Source organism: Martes martes, assembly GCF_963455335.1.
Source record: "Martes martes genome assembly, chromosome: 11".
NCBI classification, from domain to species: domain Eukaryota; kingdom Metazoa; phylum Chordata; class Mammalia; order Carnivora; family Mustelidae; genus Martes; species Martes martes.
Genome location: NC_137899.1, coordinates 9,702,497 through 9,728,647, shown reverse-complemented (window position 1 = coordinate 9,728,647; position 26,151 = coordinate 9,702,497). Strand labels below are relative to the sequence as shown.

The 26,151-nt window shown below is 42.5% G+C and overlaps 1 protein-coding gene across 3 annotated transcripts in view; it reads left to right on the top strand.

Moving 5' to 3' along the window:
• Positions 1-26,151, top strand: part of HECW1 (HECT, C2 and WW domain containing E3 ubiquitin protein ligase 1) — a gene marked incomplete at its 5' end in the record, with an annotated part of 447,342 nt that overhangs the window by 354,014 nt on the left and 67,177 nt on the right. For all 3 annotated transcript variants that reach the window (XM_080818019.1, XM_080818018.1, XM_080818020.1), the window contains 4 exons: positions 4,871-5,021; positions 13,155-13,297; positions 14,987-15,108; positions 17,164-17,349. In XM_080818019.1, the coding sequence (XP_080674145.1) occupies positions 4,871-5,021; positions 13,155-13,297; positions 14,987-15,108; positions 17,164-17,349 (602 nt within the window). The remainder of the gene's footprint in view (positions 1-4,870; positions 5,022-13,154; positions 13,298-14,986; positions 15,109-17,163; positions 17,350-26,151) is intronic.

The following is a 26,151-nucleotide window of genomic DNA, read 5'->3' as shown; positions in this document are numbered from 1 at the left end:
TACACGACTCTAAAATAAATATATTTATATATATATGGCACCTACTGTAAAAATGGGGTGTTTTGATGGATGATTTCAGTATGGGATCTTGAAGAGAGAATCCATTACCTTCAGTGCCCCTCAACTTCTGTAACAGAGTATTTCTTAAGAGACTTGACTAGTCCTTGAAAACTATACAGGACCTTTTAAGTCCTAAATTTTACTATTTTCTGTTCAGAAGTTCACAGGTCAAGAGAGACGAATCCTGTTGTTCTCCGTTGAACCTGTTATATAGCAAGCACCTCGATATAATAAAACGTTCAACCCATCAGGATGCAAGGACTTGTGTTGCCTTGCTATAACGTCCATCAATAGGTGACAGCCTACTTCTTCAGTAGTTCTTAGGAGCTTCCAGAAAAAAATATCATCTTTAGGGATGGTGTTCCATCCATAGTAATGGTGTAACTCATTACTATTTAACTTGTCATTTGAACTTGGGAAAATCATGTAATATCTCAGAGACTGAGTTTTCTTATTTGTAAAGTAAAGCCTTAATTTTCTCATTAGCTAAATGCTAGATCTAGACTGGGTAGTTCGTAGATATCATTTCGGCCTTAACCTTATAATACTACATTATCATACATTTCTAAGAAGGAACTGATACCCTGGACATTATACAGTCACTTCGTATCATATATGTTCATGAATAATTCTAAAACATCTCTGTTTTGGCTTAGGCTTATTTTTCAAGCAGAGATAACCTTTAAGATTTGATAAATTTTACAACTGCAGAATCTTGCCAGGATGCAAGGAATTGATATTTCTTTACATTCCTTTGCCTGTGCTTACATTAGGAGGTTACAGTTAAAAAAAAAAAAAATTCCTGATTCATCTATTCTTGGTAACATGATATATTTTGCATTTACACCATTCTTGTCCTATTCAGTTGTAATTTATCAGTGAGAAAAGAATAAATGCCTTTAATATGTCAACATTTAAAAGAACACTGTATTTGTTTTGGGGATCAGGGCAAACATTATGTTTTTTAATTTTTGATACCTGATTTCTTTCTTTATTTATATATTGATTTATAGATAGTCCACAAATGACTAGTAAAATTTCAGTGTCACTATACTTAGCACTTATGTAAAAAGTATCTATAACATATCTATCTATCTATCTATGTATATATATATAAAACATGTTCTCACCAGGAAAGGAACACTTCCCCACAACAAAAACCTATCAGTTCCTGTGTGCATGAATTGACTTCCAGTCCATGCAGGAGTAATTACTAGGTATATTCCAGACCTTGTAAATAATTGAATATAAGTCTGTTTTAAAGATTTATTTTATATAAGGTGTTTTCAACAATGAAGACAAATTTCTCCAGTTGGGTCTCAGTTCTCTGTTCATTCAACACTGAAAAATATGACAAAAGTTGGTAGGGAAGCCCAACAACAGGATTTTCTTGATAGTCATTCTTTCAACAAATATTCATTAAATGCAACAAATATTCATTAAAAGGTAAACAAAACAGACAAAGATCCCTGCCCTCATGGAGCATACAGTGTAGCCAGGCAGAGACCCACACATAATGAAAAGAATGAACAAGGCAACAGTGTAACAGGTTAGATGGTGGGCAGTGCTATGGGGAATCACAAGCAGAGTGTGGCAAGGTGGGATTTGGAGGATGTGTTGGCGGCTGGTTCGCCATTTTAAATCTGGTGGTCAGGCAGGCTTCCTTGACAGGCAACATTGGAAGCTAGGCTTAGAGGAAGTGAGAGGGTTATCCATGGGGAGGAAGAGCTTTCTGAGAAAAGAGAACAGCTTGCCTGGTGGGGTTGAGGAACAGCTGGGAGACCAGTGTGTCTGGAGCAGGGAGACAGCAGTGGCAGATAAGGTCAGGGAGATACCAGGGACCCAGATCACAGAGGGCCCTGTAGACCTCTTAAGAGCTTCAGCTTTGAATCTGGATGAAAGGAGAACATTTAGGTTTAGAGCAGAGAAGTGACATTCTCTGACTTAGGTTTTGTAAGTTTTTCTGCGGTTGCTCTATTGGCATTAAATTTTGAGGAGGAAGGATAGAAGCATGAAACCCAACATATGGTTATTGCTGTGGCCCAGGTGAGAGGCAGAGGAGGCTAGGGCCAGGGTGGGAGCAGTGGAGGTGGTGAGGAGAGCGGTTGCGTTCTAGACCTATGTTCCATGGGTAGGTTTGCCTACAGATTAGATGTGATGTCTGAGACAGAGACAGGAATCAAGAAGGATCTCAAGCATTTTAACCTAGAAAGATGGAATTGCCTTCAACGGGGCTGGGAAGGGATAGAGGGTTTGGTGGGAAAGATCTGAAGCTTGATTTTGACCATGTTCTATTGGAGATGCCATCTAGGTAGTGATGTCAAGAAGGCAATTGGATGTGTGGCTGAAGTTCAAGAGAAAGGTGTAGACTACAAACATGGTATTGCATTTGTTAAAGTAAAAAGAAAAAAAGGGAGAATAATTTTACAGGCTTTTTTTAGTATAACAACTTAAGATGGTACATTGTTAGGCTCTACATTGTTCCTAGGCTTCATGGAAAGGATAGAATTTTATATTTGCTAGGGCTTTCAGTCACAAATAAATCACCCTAACTTACCGCAGCATCATAAAGGTAATCGCTGGTGGGAATCTGTCTAACCAACACAGTGCCGTGTCCGTTAGGATACACTGAGGCCTGAAGTTCTATTTGGAAATCTTTCTTTACACAATATGTAAAAATAAATTCTTTACAAACTAACCCAGAAAAAAATGCTTATAATCTCTAGAGATTATAGATATATACATATAAATATATATATAAGAAATATATAAATATATGAATATATAAATAGAAATATATAAATATTTCTGAATACTTATATGAATTTAGAGTTATGCATTCATAGTTAGCACTGTTACATATTTAATATATTGATAGAAGGACATGTCTGGCTGGCTTGCCATCCTTTTCCACGAGAGATTGGGAAATATGGGAACTTGTAGAGAGAAATTGTTATTACCACTGCTCCGCCCCATTTGCTAGTGTTTTCCTTGGAGAATTTATGAGACTGGAGTCCTTCCTTCACAGCTGGAACCTGGAGGGTGGGGACATTCGTTTCTTAGCAGTGTGCCCATGGGACCTGGCATAGTTTTTCATTCATAGGGAGTTCTGAGAGGAGTTTGTTAAGTGAACCAGATACCACCATACTCTTCAAAGACTCATGTTGTTCTTTGTTGAATGACAGTCATGTTGAGTTCAAGAAAAAAAAAAAATTGTCCAGTTTCTCCTAGTTGGGGAATCACTGAAATTTTAACAATTTTTGGATCAAGATTAATTACCTAGTAGTTACACATATACCCAGTTTCATCAGTGGGCTATTTTTCATTTACAGCTAACAGTTGAGCTGGATTATCTAGTAGACAATTTTTGTCCACACCTTCTAGAACATATTTGTACAATCTGACTACATTTTTCCTTTAGTGTGTCTTAAACAAGATTTGGTGTGTTCTGGTATTTTGGTTTCCATTGTGCATTATTTGGCAATTCCTCAGGTAAATGTCAGACATAAGCTATCATCGTCACAGATGTACTATGCATGCATAAAACATAAATATACCAAATATATTGTTTTTTTCTCATTTAAAAAAAATTGAGAGTTGCTATGTCATTACCTGAATGATCATTTTTCAGTAGAATTATTAATATCTGACCTACTCCCAAAAGCTATGGATTTTCTTACTTCAAAGGCTGAATAGTTTTCCTCCATTTGCAGTCATTTTTTGCTTTTTCTTCCTTAGCCTAACGCATTTTGCGGCATAACTTTATCATGAAGCTGTTATTTCCACTATGTTTTCACATTTGGACTCTAAAAGCTTTGCCCATTGCTGTACAGCAGACATCGCTCTTCTGTGTGAAGCTTATTTATGTGTGTATTACTTCCATCTCTCCCGGTTTTGAGGACTTTGGCACCTACCCCGCCCTACCCCGTGTATTTATGTCCTGTGTCCCCCCATGTGTGCGCGTTTAGTTGGTTGCTTTTGAAATCCGAGGAGGAAAGGAATTTATCTTTGTCTTGGGCTCCCCCTGCTGTTTGTGATGGTTCCTTATCAACAAAGAGGTAGTTCAAAGCTTGATGTGTGTTCATTATTTATCAGTGAAGAGGTATTTAAAACCTTGATGTGTGTTAATAGTTGTTATTGGTTTTGTTTTGTTTTGTCAAGAGATATTTGGCAGCCACAGGTGGGTTGAAAATACACTGAACTTACAACTTACCAAAAGGATGGTTTGAAGGGCTCAGATCTTCCATTCTTCCTCAAGAGGAATGGCAATGAATTAAAGTTGCAGAGTATTGGATAGAGGTCATCTGAAGTTTCAGGTACAGTATCTTAGAACTGTAGCTAAAAGTGGTTTTAATATGAGGGCCATCATCCCCTCACCGACGAGTCGCTGTCTCTCAGATTTAGCCAAGAAAGGATTCTCCGGCATCAGACTGTCAGCTCTCACTGGAGGGTGTTTCCAGTCTTGCACCTGTCATTGGAGTAGCCAACAAGATTGACAGGATGGAGATTGTTAAGGGAAGAGATAAAGTAAACATCAGACTTTCTCTTTAGAAAACAGTAGAATCATAGCATAGGTCATATTTGAGGAACCCCAGCTACTAAGAGACGCTGAGTGCAGGAGGCTCTTTTTCGGAAAGCCAGTACAGCACTAGTACCTCCCAAGTCATGGCGGGTGCTGGGGGCAGGGTCTGACCTTTAGCAGGTCACCAACAGTGAGTTCTACCTACAGAAGACCTGGCAGTGGTATCTGTTTCCCGTGAATCAAGAGTTTGTCCTTGATTTCTCTTTTTGCCTTTTTATCACACACCAGACTGGGAAGCTCGCATTGACAGCCACGGGCGGGTCTTTTATGTGGACCACGTGAACCGCACGACCACCTGGCAGCGTCCGACAGCAGCAGCCACCCCTGATGGGATGCGGAGATCGGGGTCCATCCAGCAGATGGAGCAACTCAACAGGCGGTTGGTGATCAGCATGCGGGGAACTCCTGGGAACCCATGGGAAGGGAGAAGGGCAGCCAGCAAAAATCCCCCCTGCTTACACGTTTCTGCTCTGACTGTATGAGGAGCCTGGAAAGTAATTACGTATCTTAAGAAACCCATTTGTAGCAGGTACTTAGAAAGCTAGATTTAGAATTTGGTGACAGGAGACTAATTAAGCCTTAGTGTCATTTAAAAATGGAGAATTCTCTGAACTTCTTGATGGCATGTGCTCAAAAACAGGTGTTCCTTAACCAGGGGCTGTCAGACCACCCTCCTCTCTAGGTATTCACCGAGGACACCTTTGTTCCATGAACCCTCCAGAAACTGTATGCAGAATTATACGTGGATGCACATTTTCCCGTCAGTCTGGTCCATATCTCATGAGATTCTCAAAAGGGCCCAGAACTCAAACAGCTGAGAACACTCCAAAGATGGGTTCCATAGAATACTAAAAGCTGTCTGGAGAAAAAACAGCATCATCCTGTACTCATGTCTGTCTGTGTTCATGTCTGCCCCAGTCCCCTAATTGCTATATACTCAGTAATTCCTAAAAAGCTTTCATCTTAGGAAAAAAAAGTTTAAAAACAGTTTTTGAGGATTGTTTGGTCTAAAAACCAGACTCTTACCTGTGAAATTGTCAAGATGCCATTTTGTTTTTAACCTGCAAATGCGACCCTAAATAACATTTCTGTCACACTATAAGCTAGCATAAGCATCATATCCGACCTCCTGCTTCTTTAAGGCCAAGATGGCAGCTTTGGGATACTTTCTGTAGCCAGGACCACAAACTGCATGCTTGAATTCAGCCTTATCCACAAGTCATCTCATTAGGATGAAATAAAGGAAAAGTTGAAAGGAACTATACAGAATAAGGAACTAGAAGCTAACTGTATCAGCCAGAAAAAATAAAGTGGACAATTTGGTCCTATGAAAAACACACAGAGACAAAAAATTGAACTTCTGGTTACTGTTGCACATAGAAGAACACGCTTCAGTGAAAATCACCAGGATTCTTTGATTGATCGAGCATTTGGAAGACATTCACTTTCCACTTTTTGTCCATCAGTAGCCAAGCATTTAAAGTCATTAATGAGAACCATGAAGGATGTTCATTGGCAGTACATTCCCCTACAGAAAGAAATTTCCCGCAGAAAGAAAACACGTTACAGAACTTGTGATGACCCAGCTTTATTAGATAAGAATGCACCAGAAATCCACAGGAGAGCCCTTTCCTGGTGATTACAACGAAACTCCTGTCAATAAAAATGTGGAGGACCCAACAAGCTCATTTAACCGGAGACCGCACTGAGATTCCGTAGGCAGAAATAGTCTGTAGATCTTTCCTGCTCGAACAGAGAAGCTGAACTTGGTGAGGAGCTGAACTTGGCAGGCTGAGACGTAGGGAGAGTATCACCAGGCTGTTATCTACGGGAGGTACAATTCCAAGCACTGAAAGAAAACAATACATTGAAGCAGAAGTAAGCACCTTGACCTAGGACAGAAAAATCCATGAAAGTTCATCATATTCAGGTTGTATCATATAAAAATTAGGCCAAATCCATCCTGAATCAGGCCTCTAGAGAAGTTCTACAGGCTTTCATGTGTAAATTCCTGTGCCCTCCAGTGGAGCTGAACCACTGGGAGAGGCAGCCAGACTTTGTGAAACAGTAAGTGGTATTTGGCGCATCCGTCTGGACAGATAAAAAGAAAAGGAATTTGGCGACTTGAGAAAGTACTTATTTCTTGTGAGAAAACCTACTTAGGGAAGGCCAGATAACCTCGAGATAAGTATCCCGGCTCGGCGCTTATCTTAACCTAATAGTTCAAGCTTGTAGAGTTTTTCAGTGATGTGGCATGATAAGGCAGTCACAGCACGTAGACTGCTGGTCTTTGGGATGTGACCACTCCTGGGGGGTCTTTTTTTGAAAACCTTCGTTGGTTATCAGAAGGAATTTACAGCAATCCCTGTCTCACAGCAGAACAAATACTTCTCGGTGTTGCAAGGTGTAAGGGAAGGAAAACCTTCTTTCTTCCCTTCTAAGTTCTTTGGCTGACTTAGTACTTAAATTGACATAAGAAAAAGATTAAAAGGATAAAAGTAAATTTAATTTCGTATGTAGGGAAGCTCACAGAACTATGAGACTCAAAGGAAGGACAAGAAACATTTTTTGTGTGTAAAGAATTAACAAACCAGGTTGGGCTTGGGGTAGTAAATTGATGAAAAGGAACAAGGTTGGTTTACCGAGCCTTCTTAAACCTAATCCCCATCCCTGGTGATAAAGAGGACTACCGCCCTCTAGGCGCAGATTCACAAGGGGAATTCACTTCCTGCCTTCAGCGAACAGAGGACGGTCAGAGGGTCCTTCTGCACTGCTGGTTTCTTAAGTAACTTTAATTCAAAATAATCAATATGCCAAAATGGCATATTTGGGGGTGGTCTGCCCTGGACCTCATCAATGGGTTTTCCCTGGACTCCTGACAGCATGATTATGAAAGTCAAGTGTGTTTGTGCGAGGAGACGCACACTGAGAAAGGCAGAGTGCACAATGCAGCCTAGGGCAACCACATGTAAACTCACCAGTCCCCAAACGCAGCACACCTTTCCTGGCCTTTATGACTTGACCATGTGCTCCTGCAGCAGAGACGTCCCTCACCACCTGCCTGCATGCTCCATTCTGCTAAGGCCCATGAGAATGTCCTGTGGTCCCTGAAATCTCCCAGAACCCTCCACACACAGCCAGTGGTTGCCTCTTCTGTGACTGAAACCTTCTGCCTTGTCCTCCTGGGTACCCCTCCCCATGCCTGGTGGGTACCAGAGTCTAACAGGACTCAGTGTAAGACAGTTTCTCTAGTTAATTCTTTCACTTTCAGAATATTCTGAATTAACTCGATGTACCTTCACAGATATTTATCGAACAAGCAGAAAATATAAATGTGTATTCTCACTTCAAATAATCAACTAAAGTTTGGGGTTTTTTAGTTATTTGGATAAAATGTTTCTATTATTGAGACGTGGAAGTTTTAAAAATGAAAAAAAAAAGATGTATATATAATTCTATGGCCCCAGGCTTTACCTTTTGAAAAAAAATCTTGTCTTTAATTTCCACATGCATGCGTAGGCCTTGCGTAGCTGTGATGATAATATGTAGTTAGTTTTATATTCTCTTCTCACTTGCCACACTATAAGCATCTTCATAGTGCTACAGAGACTTAGAATATCATTTAAATGGTTGTGTAGTATTCCAGTGAATGGACCGTACTTTAGTTAACTTCATTTGCCATAGTGCATGTTTTCCTTACTACTTTCATCACTATTTTGGATAAGGCTGAAGGTCCTGTAAAATATTAGTATTGTCTCACAGGAGTGTTTCCTGGGGGTTATATTCTCCAAAGCGCAGGCCACGGGGGATCACTGTGGTTTTGGTATTTGATATCAATGCCTGATGTTTCCTAGAGTGTTTCTGCGGGCTCGCTCTGCCAGCAACAACTTCACTCCCGTCCCATCTTTGGGTGTGGTTTTGTGGACTTAAGAGGTGCTCCCGGGATTTTAGTTCTTACATTTGACTTCTGACAGGGAGGGTCAACTTTTGTTTCCATAAGTTTTTCTTTTACCAGTTATAGCTCCTCCCATGAGAACTGTATGGTCTTGGGCTTATGTGTTTGGTTTGGCTCAGTTCTGGAAGGTTTTCCTCTTGCTTGGTTTTGTGTGTCCCTGTGTGTGTATTCATTTATAGTTGAGATATTCTGGCTGACTTTCTTACCAATTTCCATGAACTCTTTTTTTTAATAGAGTATTTTTTTTAAATTTGTATTAACATATAATGTATTATTTGCCCAAGGGGAACAGGTCTGTGATTCATCAGTCATTTCACAGCACTCACCATAGCACACACCCTCCCCAATGTCCATCACCCAGTCACCCCATCCCTACCACTCCACTACCCCCCAGGAACCCTCAGTTTGTTTTGTGAGATTAAGAGTCTCCCTACCGATCCCATCTTGCCATAAACTCTTTAAAAATATTTTAAAAAGCATGAAGGAGTACATGGGAGGATAATTCTTGATGAAATGCGAGAGAACCTGTTCTGACTTCCTCTCTCATCTCTAAAACAGAGCTAGTGTCTGAGGCTGCCCTCACTGAGTGATCCCTCCACAAAATTCTGTGTGTCCTGCTTCCCCAGAACTGTCCCTGTACTTCAGGACAGATCAGGGCTGGGGTGTAGTACCTGGGATTTGAGGCTGTTGACTCAGTAAGGACCAAGACAGCCAAAGTCCAACTGAGGACACAGCAGGTTGTGAAATTACTGACATTTTCATCATCAAATAAGATCGCATTGATTCACAGACATTCTCTTCTGTGGTCACTGCACTTTGGGAAGGAAAAGTGAGGCTACAACTTTATATTTGTCTGTGCCCTGTTCTGGGTTATCTATCACAGAGTAACAAACCACCCAAACTTGGCAGCATGAAACAATGATAATTTATTGCTACCATCATTGTTATTATATATCACTTTTTTTTTTGTCATGGTTTCCATGGCTGACTGGGTTCAGTGAAGCCATTCTCTCTTGGGCTATTGTATTGTCTTGTGGTTGCAGAGGGTGGCCAGGGCTGGTGACCCACATGTCTGGAGGTTGATGCTGGCTGTGACTGTCAACCAAAACACCTATCCATGGCCTTCCCATGGGACCTCACAGCAGGGGCACTGCAAACCGTCACTTACGTTATCCTCAATTTGTCAAGAGTTGGTGAACTCTTCCCAGGTTCAAGGGGAGGGGACATTGATTCTACGTCTTAATAGATGAGTAATTAGGTTCCAGAAGAGCACCTGGGACTAAAATATTGTTGAGCCATTTTTGGAAAATGCAGCCTGCCATGAGTCATTTAGGGAATCTCCCTGACAACAGCTCCCTTGGTCTTTGGCAGTCCCATTCCTCCCCTGGTCAAGGTTACACACATAGGCAGCTTCTCAGTGGCCCACTCTGTCCCTCCCACCATGGTGGCACTCCCTGAGTTCCAACAGGCAGAACAGCAGACAGCCATCCTTCACCTTCCCCACAACCTCCAGACCACAGACATGTTGACATGGTAAATAAACATGGGTATTCCTCTATATAATCCTTTGCTCATTCCTGCCCTCTCCCTGTTTTCTTATTAGAGGCCTTCTCAAGAATGCCTCACAGTAACTGCTGCAGGCAAAGGTGTCTCGTGACACACGTCATGAGTGGCTGAGCCTTTGTAGGTAAAATACAACTTAGAGAAAGCAACCGGTGACTCTTAAACCTAGACATAAGTAATGCCACCTGAAGGACTTCTTAGAAATGCAGATTTCAGTTTTGCTTCAATTTCTGTGATTATAACAATCACCCAGCTGATTCTCTTGCAAGGGGTGTAGAGACCACACTTAAGAAAAAGAAATTCCCCTGGGACGCCTGGGTGGCTCAGTTGGTTAAGCAGCTGCCTTCGGCTCAGGTCATGATCCCAGCGTCCTGGGATCGAGTCCCACATCGGGCTCCTTGCTCAGCAGGGAGCCTGCTTCTCCCTCTGCCTCTGCCTGCCATTCTGTCTGCCTGTGCGCGCTCGCTCGCGCTCTCTCTCTCTCTCTCTCTCTGACAAATAAATAAATAAATAAATCTTTAAAAAAAAAAAAAAAGAAAAAGAAATTCCCTAGTGGTGGGTATTATGGAGGGCACGTTTTGCATGGAGCACTGGGTGTGGTGCATAAACAATGAATTCTGGTACACTGAAAAGAAATTTAAAAAATAAAAATTTATAAAAAAAAAAAAAGAAAAGAAAAAGAAATTCCTTTAAAAGTCAAAGAAAGAGGTCTCTGGTCTTCAGAAGCCCCATCACAGTGGACTCTGTAATGATATTTCCCCCTTGCCCCATGTTGGATTGCATTCGGAGACCTGGTTATTCACTGTTCTTGGGCTCTCACTCTCCTCTTCCTCTTCACACCTCTTACTCCATCCCTGTATCTCTTTCCTGGGTGCAAGACTCATACAGCAATGCTCCTTTGCCTCTTGTCATTTGCATGAAATCAACGACCTCCAAGTCAACATGTCCAAATCCACACCCAGATCTTCCCTTCCCTCCCGCCTGTTCTCCTACATGTCCCTTTTTCAGGGTTGGCTCCCTCACTTACGGTCACAATTGTCTCCTCCTCCTTCAGCCTCTGCATCCAGACAGGCCCCCAGGTCCTGCGCAGTCTGCATGTAAGATTACACCGATTCTGCCACGAAGTGTCTCTTGAATTCAGCTCCTTTTCCCATTCCTGCTGGGCCTTGAGGAAAGGGGAAGCTGAATCCTGGGCATATGCCTTGGTAGGCTGAGACATTAGGCAAAACATAGGTCAGGCGGGGAGGAGAAGGGGGCTACATGGACTGAGGGAAGTAGAGCAAAGTGGAAGGACAGGGCTGGACATCAGCCTATAAATTACAGCATAAATGAAGCAGAGCGGGCTATCAGAGGCAGGGAGGTTTAGGAAATGTCTGCATTTGGGGGCAGAGACAGGAGATCTTATTCTCCCTGCTGTGTGGGGGTGTTCTCCTCCCCCAGCATCATGCTTGCAGAGCATCGTCCCACATGCCTGCCTGTGTCCAGGCCTTTAGCACCTCCAGACTGGGCTGTTGCAACGGCTGGTTCCCAGCTGCTCTCCCCAACTCATGCTCTCCTCCTCCAGTGCATGCCCCACCTAGACGGAAGTCCTCATTCTCAGTGGCTAGCTCGACCTCTTTTTCAGCAACTAGCCAGATCCTGCCGCAGTGGCTCTCAAAGTTGTTCCCTGGGCCAGCAGCAGCTGCATCACCTGGGAACTAGTTAGAAATGCAGGGTCTTTCCTCCTCCCTCCCCAGACCTACTGAATCTGAGAAATTCTGGGAGCGGGGCCCAGCTGTCTGTGTTTCGACAAGCCCGAAGGTGATTCTGCTGCAGCTCAAGAACCCGTCCCTAGAGGGGCACCCTGTCAGGGCTTCCTGCCTCCCCCTCTGCTTGTCCCTTCGCTGCCTGAGCCCCACACCTCCCGGGCACCCACCCAGCTGCTCAGAGTTCCACAAGACTGAACTCTTCTGTGTTAGTCTACATTCTTTCCCTGTAAGGTCCCCAACAGGATAATACTGATTCAAAATGTGTTTCCCTGTCTGTGTCTTACGCTTTGGGACAGCTTTTTGACATTATTAGAGTGATGGCTTGCATGCCATTCCCCTCTTTTTTCTGTCTCCACTGTGTGTGTTCAGAGGCCGATATCCTATTCCCATCCTGACTTGGATCTGAAAGTCCAGCACGGAGCCTGGGCATATTGGGAGAGTCAGTACATACTTAGTAAGTACCTGGGAAGGTGACTCACTGGCCGAATCCTCAACTTGGGAAGAAAAATAAAATGAGCCTTCAAATCAGCAGAAAACATCTGCTTGTCGGCCAGCATGCTCTTAGTGTGTAATATTTCCACAGTTCCTGCCAGTGGTATCAGTTACCTGTCAGATGACAATAAGGGTGTAGAATTATTACTCTGGTTTGTAGACTACAATATGCACAATAATGTAGAAATAATTTGATATCTTGTAACATTTAAAGTTATTTCCCAAACTGTTATTTTATTTTATTTTTTTTTAAAGATTTTATTTATTTATTTGACAGAGTTCACAAGTAGACAGAGAGGCAGGCAGAGAGAGAGAGGGAAGCAGGCTCCCTGCTGAGCAGAGAGCCCGATGTGGGACTCGATCCCAGGACCCTGAGATCATGACCCGAGCCGAAGGCAGCGGCTTAACCCACTGAGCCACCCAGGCGCCCCACCAAACTGTTATTTTAGATTTAGTCTGGTTTTGTTTAATGCAGGGCAGAGGCTGGTTTTTTTGTAACTAGTTATCTGTGTTAATGTGTAAAAGTCACCATAGTTGAAACTTATCACAGTTTACAAAACAAAAAGAAGTCCACTCGTCTGGACACACTTGTCTTGCCAATTGTTTTGGTATCTTGAGGGAATTTTAAGCATTTATTTGCCAATATTCAAGATGATTCTTTACAGATTTCTCTAGTTCCCTGATTCAGAGCATCAGCCCCCAGCAAGGCAATAACCAAAAGTTAACCCCTGTCTTTCCATTTTCTGATGCAAAGGTATCAAAACATTCAGCGAACCATTGCAACAGAGAGATCTGAAGAAGATTCTGGCAGCCAGAGTTGTGAGCAGGTCCCCGCAGGAGGCAATGGAGGAGGTGGTGGGAGCGACTCAGAGGCTGAATCTTCTCAGTCAAGCTTAGGTATGGAAGGAGGGGACCTGAGACTCCTGGGTTGGCAAGCGGTGGCAGTGTGACAGTGTGTGGACCCCTGCCCTGCCTTGGGGGATGCACTGGGTCCTGGGGGGAAGAGCAGTGGAATGGGGGAGGTCAGGCAGGGGAGAGGGGAAAGAGGCTTGGTGTCAGCAGTGTGAACCAGACAACAGTTTCCCACCATGAACATAAAGGAGAAGTGAATTCATAGTAAGAGAACTCATACTTGTGCACCGAGGCAATTTTTCCAGTGGCCTAAAGATTTCTCGTCGAGTGAATTTATTTGTGGGTGTCCTAAGAATTTTCCACTTATAAATAAAACATGCATTGAAAATTCACAGTCTACATCAAAGAATCTACATAAAAACACTAGGAATAATTATTTGTTTGCATTTAAAATAAAACAGAATTCCCCCTTGAGGGAGCAACCTGGGAGTAAAGAGGTTTTCCCGCAAGCTTACCTTAAGTACTCTTCTGCCCCCATGTGTGGTTACCTAATACTGTAGGCCAGGCCTCCCCAGTTGTCTGCTTTTCATTTCTTTGAATCTGCCTGAGTGGACTCAGATGAGAATATTCAAGAGGCATAGAAGACTGGCTTCAGTTTTTTATACCCGTAATAACATAAGATTATCAGTGACATCCCAATCCACTTTCTCTTAAGTTGGGTTGAGTGATGGCACGTTGGAAGCTGGGGGCAGAAGCTCCCCGCTGCAGGGCAGAACAGTGGATTTTCGTGCACACACAGTCCCACCAACGACTGTAAGTGTGTCCACTCTCTTCATTTTACCAGATACGCTAGTTAAACTGACTGGTTTTACTTTTTCTGTGTATTCACTTTTGTGACCTCTGAGAGAGGTGTGATCAAGTTGTCAAGTAATTACAAGCAAGAGGAAAAAAAGGAATAGAAAATCTCTTTCTCAGTTTGGTTTCGAAACCTCTGCATTTGCTATGCAACAAGCGATCCCAAAAGGTAGCAGCTTAAACTCCCAGCCTTGCATTTATCCCACAGGAGAGCAATTGTATTTGCGGTGGGGCTCGCGCATGCGTCCTCTGTCAGCTGCCCAGTCTGCCGCAGGCTGGCTAGCCTGACGTGGCCTCCTCAGGGCTGGCTTGTCCCTGCTCCCTGTAGCCTCTCATCTTGTCCCAGACTAGCCCAAGCTTGTTCTCACAGTGGTGGCAGGGTCCAAAGACAGAGTGGGGACATGAAGACTTCCTGGAACCCTGGCTTACAAATTCTGCCAAACTCTGTTACTCTAAGGAAGACACAGGCTAGCTCAGTTTGGCAAGAGAAGTGCAGAGTCTCGTGCAGGTGGGTGTGGATGCAGGGAGGGGAAGAATTGTGCCTCTTTCTACAAACCACCTTAACTGTGCTTAGCCACTCATAAAATAAGGAGAACAACACTGGTATAAAAGGGACAAGATGTTTGAGGACTTGAGCCTACTGGAGTTATGCAGGAGCACTCCTAGGAGATAATGACTCTTCACTGGCACACACAACGTGATGGGACACCTGGTCTTGTCACCGGTCACCGGGATACCTGATCATATCACTATTCAGAACCACAGTCCGTTCCCAGCTGTCCAGTCAAAGCTTAACGCACTGCTGGTGTAGAGAGAGAAGTACTGCATTTGAAATGACTTTTTTCCAACGTGTCCGTTGCTTTGCTTTCCTTTTTCCAGATCTGCGGAGAGAAGGGTCTCTTTCTCCGGTGAATTCACAAAAAATCACCTTGTTGCTGCAGTCCCCAGCGGTGAAGTTCATCACCAACCCCGAGTTCTTCACTGTACTACACGCCAATTATGTGAGTACTCTTGAATACAGAGGGGGCCCACCTGGCTTCCATCAAAACTCAAAACACTCCTTTGCTAAGTTGTTTAATAGATGAAAAAGGAAGGCGTTTTAACCCAGGCAAGATTGGAAACAAAACAAAACAACTCAGTCCACTCTTTCTACTATCTGGGAGTCTCCCAAAAAGGAGAAGAGCTAGATTTGGCAACACTGTTGCTTCTTTGTTTTCATTAGGCACAAATGTATCAATATCAGAAAGTCCTTTGGAAACAGATACGTGTTTTTGTTACTGCTAAAATTTTATTTTATTTTATTTTATTTTTACTGCTAAAATTTTAAAGGAACAAGATAATGAAGTTGACAGATTCCCCTCAGCCTGCATCATTTTATAAAATCACTTTCATTAAAGAAATGTTAAATTAGATTTCTCCTAGATAAATATCTAGTTTTCCCTTTAATGAAGTGAGGTGTTCAGATACCATACTTAAGTTATTTTTGCATATATCGTTTTTTTTGTATTTTCAAGAAAGCAATTACATGCTTTCCCTATATTCATTAATTCTTTCATTAAACAAACATTTTCTGTGGACAGATGCAGATCTAGGTGCTGGCCTCACAGAGACAGCATGACAGCTGAACAGCACAAGCTCCCAATTTGTGGAGCAACAGACACCTACAAAGGCTAGTCTGACGCGAGAGGACAGCGCCCAACCTCAGGAAGGAATGAAATGCTCTGAAAACACCAGAGATACAGCCTAGGGGAGCATCCCCGAGGACAGGGCTGCTGAGCTGAGTCAGGAAGGTTGCAAGGGGGTGGGAAGAAGCTCCAGAGAGAGGGAGAAAGGACGCAGCTGTGAAGAGGCTCAGGGTTGGGTATGTGAGGTTAGGATATGGTGACGGGCAAAGGTGGAGGAAGGGCTGGAGAAAAAGTAGCAAAACTCAGGGGAAGTCATGAGAAGGAGCGTAGCTGTGCCTCAGAAGGCGGTAGGAACAAACAACAGTCCTAGGCATTTGCATCACAGGATCAGGTGTTCGATTAAACATCTTCTCCATCAGAAGGGCCACGACTGGGGGGCTATAAGGCTAGAGGCTGATCCAATGTCACAAGTGAGAGATGATCAAGGCCCACCCTGAGGAAGGGGCTGGGAGGACAGAAAGGGGGACCATGGTGATGGAGGCAGGCAAGAGTGAGGACTCGAGAAAGTCGGAATCTTTTCCGCTTTGGGCACCTGAGTTAGGGGTGAAATTACTTGCACCTGAGTAGGTGCAATTATTTGATTAGGTGACAGTGGGAGGAGACCAGTTTTTAGCAGGTTTTATTTGAGAAGCCTCTGGGACATCTGTTGTTAGACTCAGAGCGGCTGCCCACTGGCGCAGGGGTGAGTCACAAAGGGGGACAAGGATGCCAGAGGTTGATGCCCTCAAGCACTGGGCACCAGGTGGCCCTGACCAGGAGGAGCCACGGCCCCACTCTGGCAGCAAGCGGGGTTGGCTTCCAGCCCTGTGGACCAGAAAATCATCATTTGGCACAACTAAAAGCTCCTGAAATGTTGTCCTTTCTTCTCATCCCCATCTCCTCCACACAGAGAAGTTTGTGACAGACCTCTGAAGGCTACCCTTAAGTCCCCAGGGACCCTAAATTAATCCTCCTTGTTACAGACGCAGAAGTGGAGCAAGGGAGGACTGCTGCAGGCAAAGAAGGGTGGAGAAGAGGGGGGCAGTGCTCTCAGTGATGGAGGGAGACTCAGGAGAGCCCAGCCTAGCACTGACTGGGGAGAAGGGGAAGGGGAGCCTTTGAGTGCCCCCCCCGCCCCGCCCAGAATGTGACCATATCTGAGGCTGAGGAAACAGCCATACAGATCAAGCAGATCCATGTGTGTTTATCGTGCACATTTAATTTTTGAGCAAGATCTCCCCTTCTGAGGCTTCCCCCTCCATGCGCACAATTAATCACTGTGTTAGCAATCAGGTTACATTGCGATAAGGTGCTCAAGGTGAACTTGGTCTGTATTTTTCCTACCCCCCTCCCCCAACCCTCTGTCCCAACCGGCCCTGACCCCCCTCTCAGGGTGCCTACCGAGTCTTCACCAGTAGCACCTGCTTAAAGCACATGATTCTGAAAGTCCGGCGGGATGCACGCAATTTCGAACGCTACCAGCACAACCGCGACTTGGTGAATTTCATCAACATGTTTGCAGACACACGGCTGGAACTGCCCCGGGGCTGGGAGATCAAAACGGACCAGCAGGGAAAGGTGAGTGTGACTGACAGGTGGGCCTTTCAACAGCTCTCTATCTGAAGAAGACCCATGAGAAAGGGGGAAGGGGTGGAGATGAGCGAGGACAGGAAAGTCTGTGTCTCAGAGATGTGCCATCAGCTACCGGGAGGAAGAGAGGTTCCCATCCTGCAGCAGGGTTTCTGTCTGGCAGCATCCCGGGCCTCTTACCCCCTGGTGCCAATAGCATCAATACCAACTTGGGATATTGCTAGATGTTCCCTAGAGAGCAAATCATGCCCAGTTGAGAATTGCTGCCTATGTGTTTGGAAATTGAAACCAGAGTCTGTTCAATGACCTTTCTATTGTTATGCCTCCATAGACAGCTAACTCTCAGGGAATGAGATTATTAGTTAAGTGGGAATGACGTTATTAGATTACTTGTGGTGATTTTCCTAATAAGCCTTCAGTTCTCATTAAAACAGCCCGGCAAATGGGCAGGGTATCTTGGGCCCATGTGATGTTACTGGCTTGCATATTGCCTTTGTGTGACCTTAGCCAAAACTGATCTTTCCCAGGGATGCTTTGGAAGCCTCGCTGAGTTTGCTGCAGCAAAAATGTTCTTTCTTAATCATCACCGGTCACATCAGTGTATTTATAGGACAGGCCAAACAGTTTATGAAAGACTTGTCGCTGTAATTTTTTTTGAGGGGGGGTGGTCTGTGGTAGAGAGAATCCCTCCCTCTTTTAGGGTCAAAGGAATCAGAAATTTTGTCAGTAGACATGTCTCAGTCTCCGTGATGTTCAATGTGCCACAGTTCCCCAGAGTGGGCTGATAGGGCGCCTTGTCCCCTGGAAACCACAGATTCCTCCCCACAAACCCCTTAGCATGTCTCAGTGCCTGGACTCTCTTGAAGTGTGTGGAGAAAGAGTGTCCACTAATGCAGGTCTGTTAGCTCAGTAAGTCTGTATGACCGGCTCCTGTGTAGTTGGGTGAATTGGAAAAGGGTCTGGGGTGGGGGGCGTGCTTTGTGTAGTAGAAAAACCTCGAAAGCCAGAATCTGCTCCTAAGGACCTTCTCTTTTACTGGGTGTGTCCTCCACTTGGAGAATGACAGTGGTTTATGCTGGGAGGACCTGAGGGTGTGTATTAGGCTGGGAAATAAATCCTGAGCCAGACAGAAAGGAAAGGAGTCAGAGTGCACATGCCTCATCTTGGTGGTCTGTGGTCACCATATTTACATTATTACTTAACTAAGTTGCCAAGAGTACACCACTAGGATCCAGTGAACAGAAAGGGTCATTATGGTTTATTATGCAAATAGCACACTAACGCAAACAACTTGCTTAGCCCAGATTTCCATAACACCCTAAGTGCATACAGCTCTCACACTAGGATGCAAACAGCCGGAGACCCAGCAGAATGCCAGGAAACCCCCCAGTGCCGTCAGCCCTGTTTCTTCGGGGTGCGTCACACTAGCAAAGAAACACAGTAGCTGAGACTTGCACCAAGAATTTTAGTCATTTTGAAATGTATATTAGGGAATTTCTGGCAAAACATTTTCCCCCTAATTCTGTTCAGTGAGATGGTACCATGTATAAGAAAGAAGAAAGTCTGAATCTAAAATGAGAGGGCTTGAATTCTGCTTTCAGTTATGACACAAACCAGCTGTGTGACTAGGTACACATAAAATGGTCTAATTCTTTGCTAATTGAGCACACACAGACTCACAGTTGGCAAACAAAACTTCTAAGAAGCCTACCATGCACTGAATTGTTGGCGGGGGCTGGCGGGGAGTAGCCTTCAATTAAAAATGTATGATCACAATCCATAGGGTAGAGAGGAACAGTGGAGGATAGTGGGGAAAATAGTGGGGACGGTGTACAAGGACTCCCCCATTCCATTCTAAATACGTGACCATGAGCAAGTTCCTTTACTGCTCTGAGCCTCACTTTGCCCATCATAAAGTAGCAATAATTATTATTGCCTTCATGCCAGTTATAAAGAGTAAATAAGTGAATGTGGGAATCCATGATAATAGAGTAGATTAGTAATACCTGCTGTTCTTCCTCTTGATGCTGTGGGAATTGTCCAATCCAAAAAAATGCAACATCAGACTGGCAACTGGGGAAAATACAAGAATGCCTCATTGCTAAAGCCCGTCAATGATGGGAATAGGTTGAGAAGAACATTTGTGGACTCTCTCCTAGAGGCTCACCTCTCTGACTTGGAAAGAATGTGTTGCATAGGAGCCTGGGATCTAGGAACAGCACTCACTGAAAAGTCAGGGGGTGATAGCTCTCTGTGCAAAAGACATTTTCACAGATGGCCAGAAAAGGTTCCAGAATGCCGCATCGCCTTCTGGTTCCTCATTCAGCCAATCTGCTTCTTGCTTTATTGACATGTGCAAAGACAGCAGCCTTTGTTTTTAGTGTACACCATGGTGGGCATAGAAGACCAGGGCTGGCTGTTTGATGTCTTTGAATGCATGATAATCCCCACAAAGGGGTTCAGGGACAGTGCTCTGAGAGGGGCACCACTTCGGGAGGACCAGAGTGAAGGGCCAAATGGCATCTGACTCATCTGTTGTCTTGGAAGCCTGAGAAAGGAGGTCACAGCCTTCTATCAGCTTCAGTAGAGATTGGATGAGGACCTTAAGTGGATTCCAGGCCTGAGTGAGGGGGAGGCTTATCATCCAGAGAGGGTGTGGGGCTGCAGGTGGTGGGGCAGGGGAGGGTCTGTCTGTGGCCGGCATTCGGCAGAGGCAGCCTCTACTAAGGAATGAACACACAACAGTAAAATAAACAGGAGCCTATGAAGACCCACTACTACATGAAGGAAACAGAACCTTTGAGAAAAAAAACATATCTTACAGTATAATTTCCTTCAGAAAATAGAAGAATTTAAAAGGTACCTGCCAATCATACACAAGATGGTTTAGGAGCATGTGGTTTCTATTGAACAAGAAGAAGCAGCCACAAACTGAGAAAAGCTGAGAGGAGGCAGATGTAAGAAAACAGAACTACCATATGATCTGGAAATCCCACTTCTGAGTATATCTCCGAAAGAATTGATATCAAAATCTCAAAGAGATACCTGCATTGCTATGTTCCTTGAAGCCAGGAATAACCAGACAACCTAAATGCCCACTGACAGATGCATGGGTAAAGAAAATGTGGTGTATAAGAAGGGAGGTGGGGGGATGTTAAACAGGTGATGGGGGTTAAGGAGTACACGTGTTAGGAGGAGCACTGGGTGACATATGTGAGTGTCGAATCAATTGTACACCAGAAACTAATACACTGTATGTTAACGAACTGGAGTTAAACTAAAAACTTTTAAAAAGATATGTTTGTAAACGTATGTGCAGAAGCATATGGGAATAGAACTGCTCCTAACTCAGTGAAACTGCACAGCGCATAATGTGTCTGTCAAGTAACATCTTTCATTAAGACATTAGTGTGAAACAGGTGTTGGCGAGGATGCGGAGAAAGGGGAGCCCTCTTGCACTGGTGGTGGAAAAGCAAACTGGGGCAGCCACTCTGGAAAACAGTATGGAGTTTCCTCGAAAAGTTGAAAATAGAGCTACCCTACCATCCAGCTATTGCACTACTAGGTATTTACGCAAAGAATACAGAAATACTAATTCAGAGGGATACAGGCCCCCCAATGTTTACAGCAGCAGCGTCAGCAATAGCCAAAGTATGGAAACAGCCCAAGTGCCCATTGACTGATATACAATGCAATGTTACCAACCATAAAAAGGAATGCAGTCTTGTCAGTTGCAAGGATGTGGATGGAACTAGAGTGTATTGTGCTAAGCAAGATAAGTCTGTCGAAGACAAATACCCTGTGATTTTACTCACGTGTGGAATTTAAGAAACAAAGTGAAAAAGCAAAGGGTGGGGGGAAAAAAGAGAGAGGCAAGCCGAAAAAGAGACTCTTAACTATCGAGAACAAAGTGATTTTGTTTTTTTATTAGTATGTTAGCCACCATATGGTCATCAGTAGTTTTTGATGCAGTGTTCCAAGATTCGTTGTTTGCATATAACACCCTGCGCTCCATGCAATATGTGCCCGCCTTTTCAAACCCAACACCCAAAAAGCTGGTGGTTACTAGGAGGGAGGTGAGTGGGAAGGGATGGGGGAAATAGGTGATGGGGATTCTCCAGTGAACTTGTAATGAGCCCCAGCTGTTGCATGAAAGTGTTGAATCGCTATATTGTACCCCTGAAATTAATATGATACTATGTCTTAACTGGAATTCAAAAACTTATTTAAAAAAGAAAATGTGGTATATACGTATAGTGGAACATGACTCAGTGTTCCTTAAAAATGAAGGATGAACCTGGAGGACATTATGCTCCGTGAAATTAGCCCGTCACAGAGGGACAGATACTGCCTAATTCCCCTTACGGGAAGTATCCAAAATAGCTTCATAGTGACAGAGCAGAATGGCAGCGGCCAGGGCTGGGGCAGGAGGAAATGGGGAGTTTAGGATCAGTGGGTGCAGTTTCAGTTATACAAGAGGAGTAAGTTCTAGAGACCCAATGTACAGCCTTGCGTTAACAATACTGTTCTGCTCCGTGCACTTAATACCGTACAGCTAAAATTTTGTTAGAGGATAAGTCAATAAGCCTCACATGTTCTTCTACAATTAAAAAAAAAGGCTGAAAGTAAACGTTTTAAGATCACAAGGAGAAACAACATGTGATAGCATAGGGATAAAACCGAGCAGAACTGATGTTATATAAAATCAGATCACTGAGAGAGAACATGGAAACGACCTCCAAAGTGAGGGAAGAAACCAGATCACAAACAGGGAGGGGTAAGTTAAAAATAAATAAATAAGTGAAAAATAAAAGCAAAAAGACCATATCTCACTTTCTCAGCCAGGCCTGTCCTAACCATTCTATTTAATACCAAGAGCACCCAAGATCCCCAACCCATGTGCTCCCCCATGTAAGTTAAATATTTGTTAGATTTACTGTTTTGTCTGTTTCTCCTGACAGAATTCTGAGCTCCTTGAGAGCAGGGATCTTTGCTCATTGATGAAACCCCAAGGGCTTAGAATATTCCTAGCATATAATTACCACTCAGTTAAAATCTCTGTTGGGTGAATGGCTTATGGATGTTCCTAAAGAAAAAACCAGAATAATAGGTAGAACAACAAAAATTAAATTCTAAATATAAAAATTCACTTCTTAAATATTGAAAATAAAATTTTGTGCTCTAAAATAAATTGTTCAGGTTGGCAGATTAATGGGGCTCACTGAGCCATATTAAAATTAATTAAAGTTCTATATCTACACATACTCTGAAATTGTCTTTAAATGGAGATTTTTAAAGTCTTATCAGTGTATAGCCATGATAACATGAAAGTTACCTTAAAAAGAATTGGGGTGCCTGGGTGGCTCAGTGGGTTAAGCCTCTGCCTTCAGCTCAGGTCATGGTCTCATGGTCCTGGGATCGAGCCCCACATCAGGCTCTCTGCTCAGCAGGGAGCCTGCTTCCTCCTCTCTCTCTGCCTGCCTCTCTGCCTACTTGTGATCTCTCTCTCTGTCAAATAAATAATAAAATCTTAAAAAAAAAAAAAAAGAATAAAAATCAGGCAAGTTTAAAATTTTCCATCCATGAAACTCAACTACAGAAATTGACAGAGCAAGGAGTACAGGTTATTGATGAGAAAAACTTGCAGCCCCCAAATTCTATATCCAAACAAATTGGTGTCCTTCAAGTGTGAAAATACTAGAAAAACCACCTTACATGCAGGATTTCAGAGCTCACTGTACTTTTTTGCCTGTCCAAAGAAAACACCAAAAGCCATCCCCCCGATGACTCACAAATGAAGCAGAACAGGAAATCAATAATGGAGAGAACAGTTTAAAAGGGCTATGGTGGGACGCCTGGGTGGCTCAGTTGGTTAAGCAGCTGCCTTCGGTTCAGGTCATGATCCCAGCGTTCTGGGATCGAGTCCCACATCGGGCTCCTTGCTCAGCAGGGAGCCTGCTTCTCCCTCTGCCTCTGCCTACCACTCTGTCTGCCTCTGCTCGCGCTCTCTCTCTCTCTAACAAATAAATAAATTTTTTTAAAAAAAGGGCTATGGTGGTGAATATTTAAATCAATCAAATATATGAATGTAAGTGTAAATAATTGTTAAAATGCTTTAAAATATTTTGAAAAAGAGTCAATAAAATATGGGAGAATATGTATAAGAAAAATGGAAAAATTGAATAACAACTATCTGAATCGTATTCCTAGCCTAAAATAAAATAGACGAGGGAAGAGGGCCGGTGAACAGGGCCAGAAAGTTGTGCTATGTTCATAGTTGAGTAATGTGAGAAACAATGGCTAAATATAGTTATTTGATCAACTTAAAAGGCAACTATTTGTACCACTGAAAGCAAGATTTTTCTGTTTCAAATTTCTACCAAAATAAAATCAAGCAAATACAATTTACATAGCAAAATACCCTAAAAATCCACCAGGAAGCAAAAAAATTAGAAATAACAAAATAAAATAACAAATGTACAGCCAAGCATAATAGTCATAGCAATAGGTGGAAATAGGATAAACTTATGTACCAAAAAGGAAAACACTTCCAGATTTGGTAACAAACAGATCCAGCTTACTAAAAGACATACCCAAGAAATGATTCAGAGTTTAAAAAATAAAAGAATAAATATTAATAGAATGTAAAAACCATAACAAGAAAATCAGTGGTGGTATATTAATATCATAGAAAGGAGAGTTCAAATTCACACCATTAAATGGAGTCAAAGTAAGATTTTTTTATAAATCAAAGGCACAACTAAAATAAAGATACAATATTCGTATATATTATGAGCCAAATAACATCATATCATATATAAAGAAAACTAAAAGAGAAATACAAAAGGAAATGAAATAAATGCATTGTAGGAAAATTAGTTTTGTATCTCTCAGTTGGACAGAGGGACAAAATAAGTCAGGATTTGAGTAATACAGTTTTGTAATAATGGATATGTATTATCTTGTTAAAAATAGACCTTATGTAGACCTTAATTACATACAATTTTTATTTGTCAATTATACCTCAATAAGGTAGGAAAAATAGAAGTCACATGAATGGATAAACAAAATGTGGTATTACCCATACAATAGAAGATTATGCATCCTTGAGAAGCAGTGAAATTCTGACACATGCTACAGCATGAATGGACCTTGAAAATATCATGCTAAGTTAAACAAGTCAGAAACAAAAGGACTAATATTTTATCTCACATGAGGTATCTAAAAATAGTCAAATTCATAGAGACAGAAAGTAGAATAGAGGTTCCTAGGGTCTGGGAAAAGGAAGTAATCAGGAGTTTGTATTTAATGAGTACAGAATTTCAGTTTAAGAAGATGAAAAACTTCAGGAGATGAATAATGGTGATGGTTACATGACAATGAGAATATATTTAATGCCACTAAACTGTATACTTAAAACTGATTGAAATGGCAAAATTTGTGTTTTGTACATTTTACCACAATTTTCTTAAAAAAGAAAAAAAAAACAGCTTACAACTCCTTTATGAGATCCTTGGAACTTTTTTTAATAAGTGATATTTTATAACACAAAGAAAACAGAAAAGTATAAAATACTCACGTTGCATTCCAGGGCCGTAAGCAATAGAGCTAAATTTTAAACAACAAATTTAGAGTCAGTCAGGAAAAGACATACTGTATGATTTCACTCCTGTGTGGAATTTAAGAAATGAAACAGATGAACATGGGAGGGGAAAGAGAGGCAAACCATACAACAGACTCGTAATGATAGAGAAGAAACTGAGGGTTGATGGAAGGACAGTGGGTGGGATGAGCTAACTGGGTGATGGGTATTAGGAGGGCACTTGTGATGAGCACTGGGTGTTTTATCTAAGTGATGAATCACTGAATTCTGCTCCTGAAATTAATTAATATTGTACCATATATTAATTAACTAACCCATAGAACTGTGAGAAAATGTTTGGCTTCCCCTGTAAACAATAATTCAGCATCATTTACCATTCAGCATTTCTAAGGGGTCTTTCAAATACTCCACATTTATAAAGTCCATGAAAAGCACTCAGGAACTTATGATGAGGATAAGAAGGTAATTTGTTAATATAGACCAATAAACAATTTTTTTCTAATTTTAGCCCAGTGATTAACTCAACTTTTAGAAATTTATACTAAAGAATTGCCACATATGCACAAATACAAGAAACCCATTTAACTTTAATTTATAAACTTGCAGGCATATAGTTCAATAATAAAAAGACACCTTCAAATATTGACTTCAGCTTATACTTGTGTGTTTAAAATCTCATGTTATAGAAACACATTGATAAATGGTTTTTTTTCCCACTCACACTTTTTTCTTCTTCAGATTCCTTATTCATCTTTTCGATATCACCAGTGCCACTTTTGAAACACCTAACCCAGTTTTTCAGGGCATATCATCTTCAGTCCCATCCAAATTGGACGTACGGACTTTTTTTATTTTTATTTTACTTTTTTAAGATTTTATTTATTTATCTGAGAGACAGGGAGCACAAGCAGGGAGAGGGGCAGAGGAAGAAGGACACTCCCCACTGAGGGGAAGCCCAGCTGGAGGCTGATCTCAGGACCCTGAGATCAGGACCTGAATCAAAGGCAGATACTAAAGGGACTGAGCCACCCAGAAGCCCCCACATAGGCCTTTTTGAATCTGTGTGGATTGCTGTCCTGGGAGTTTTACAGCAAGTCACAGATACTGAGTCACATGATATTAGGGGAGTTAATCTCCTATGTCCTGTGGAGGTAACTTTTGGTCCCCATAATGAAACCACTTCCTGT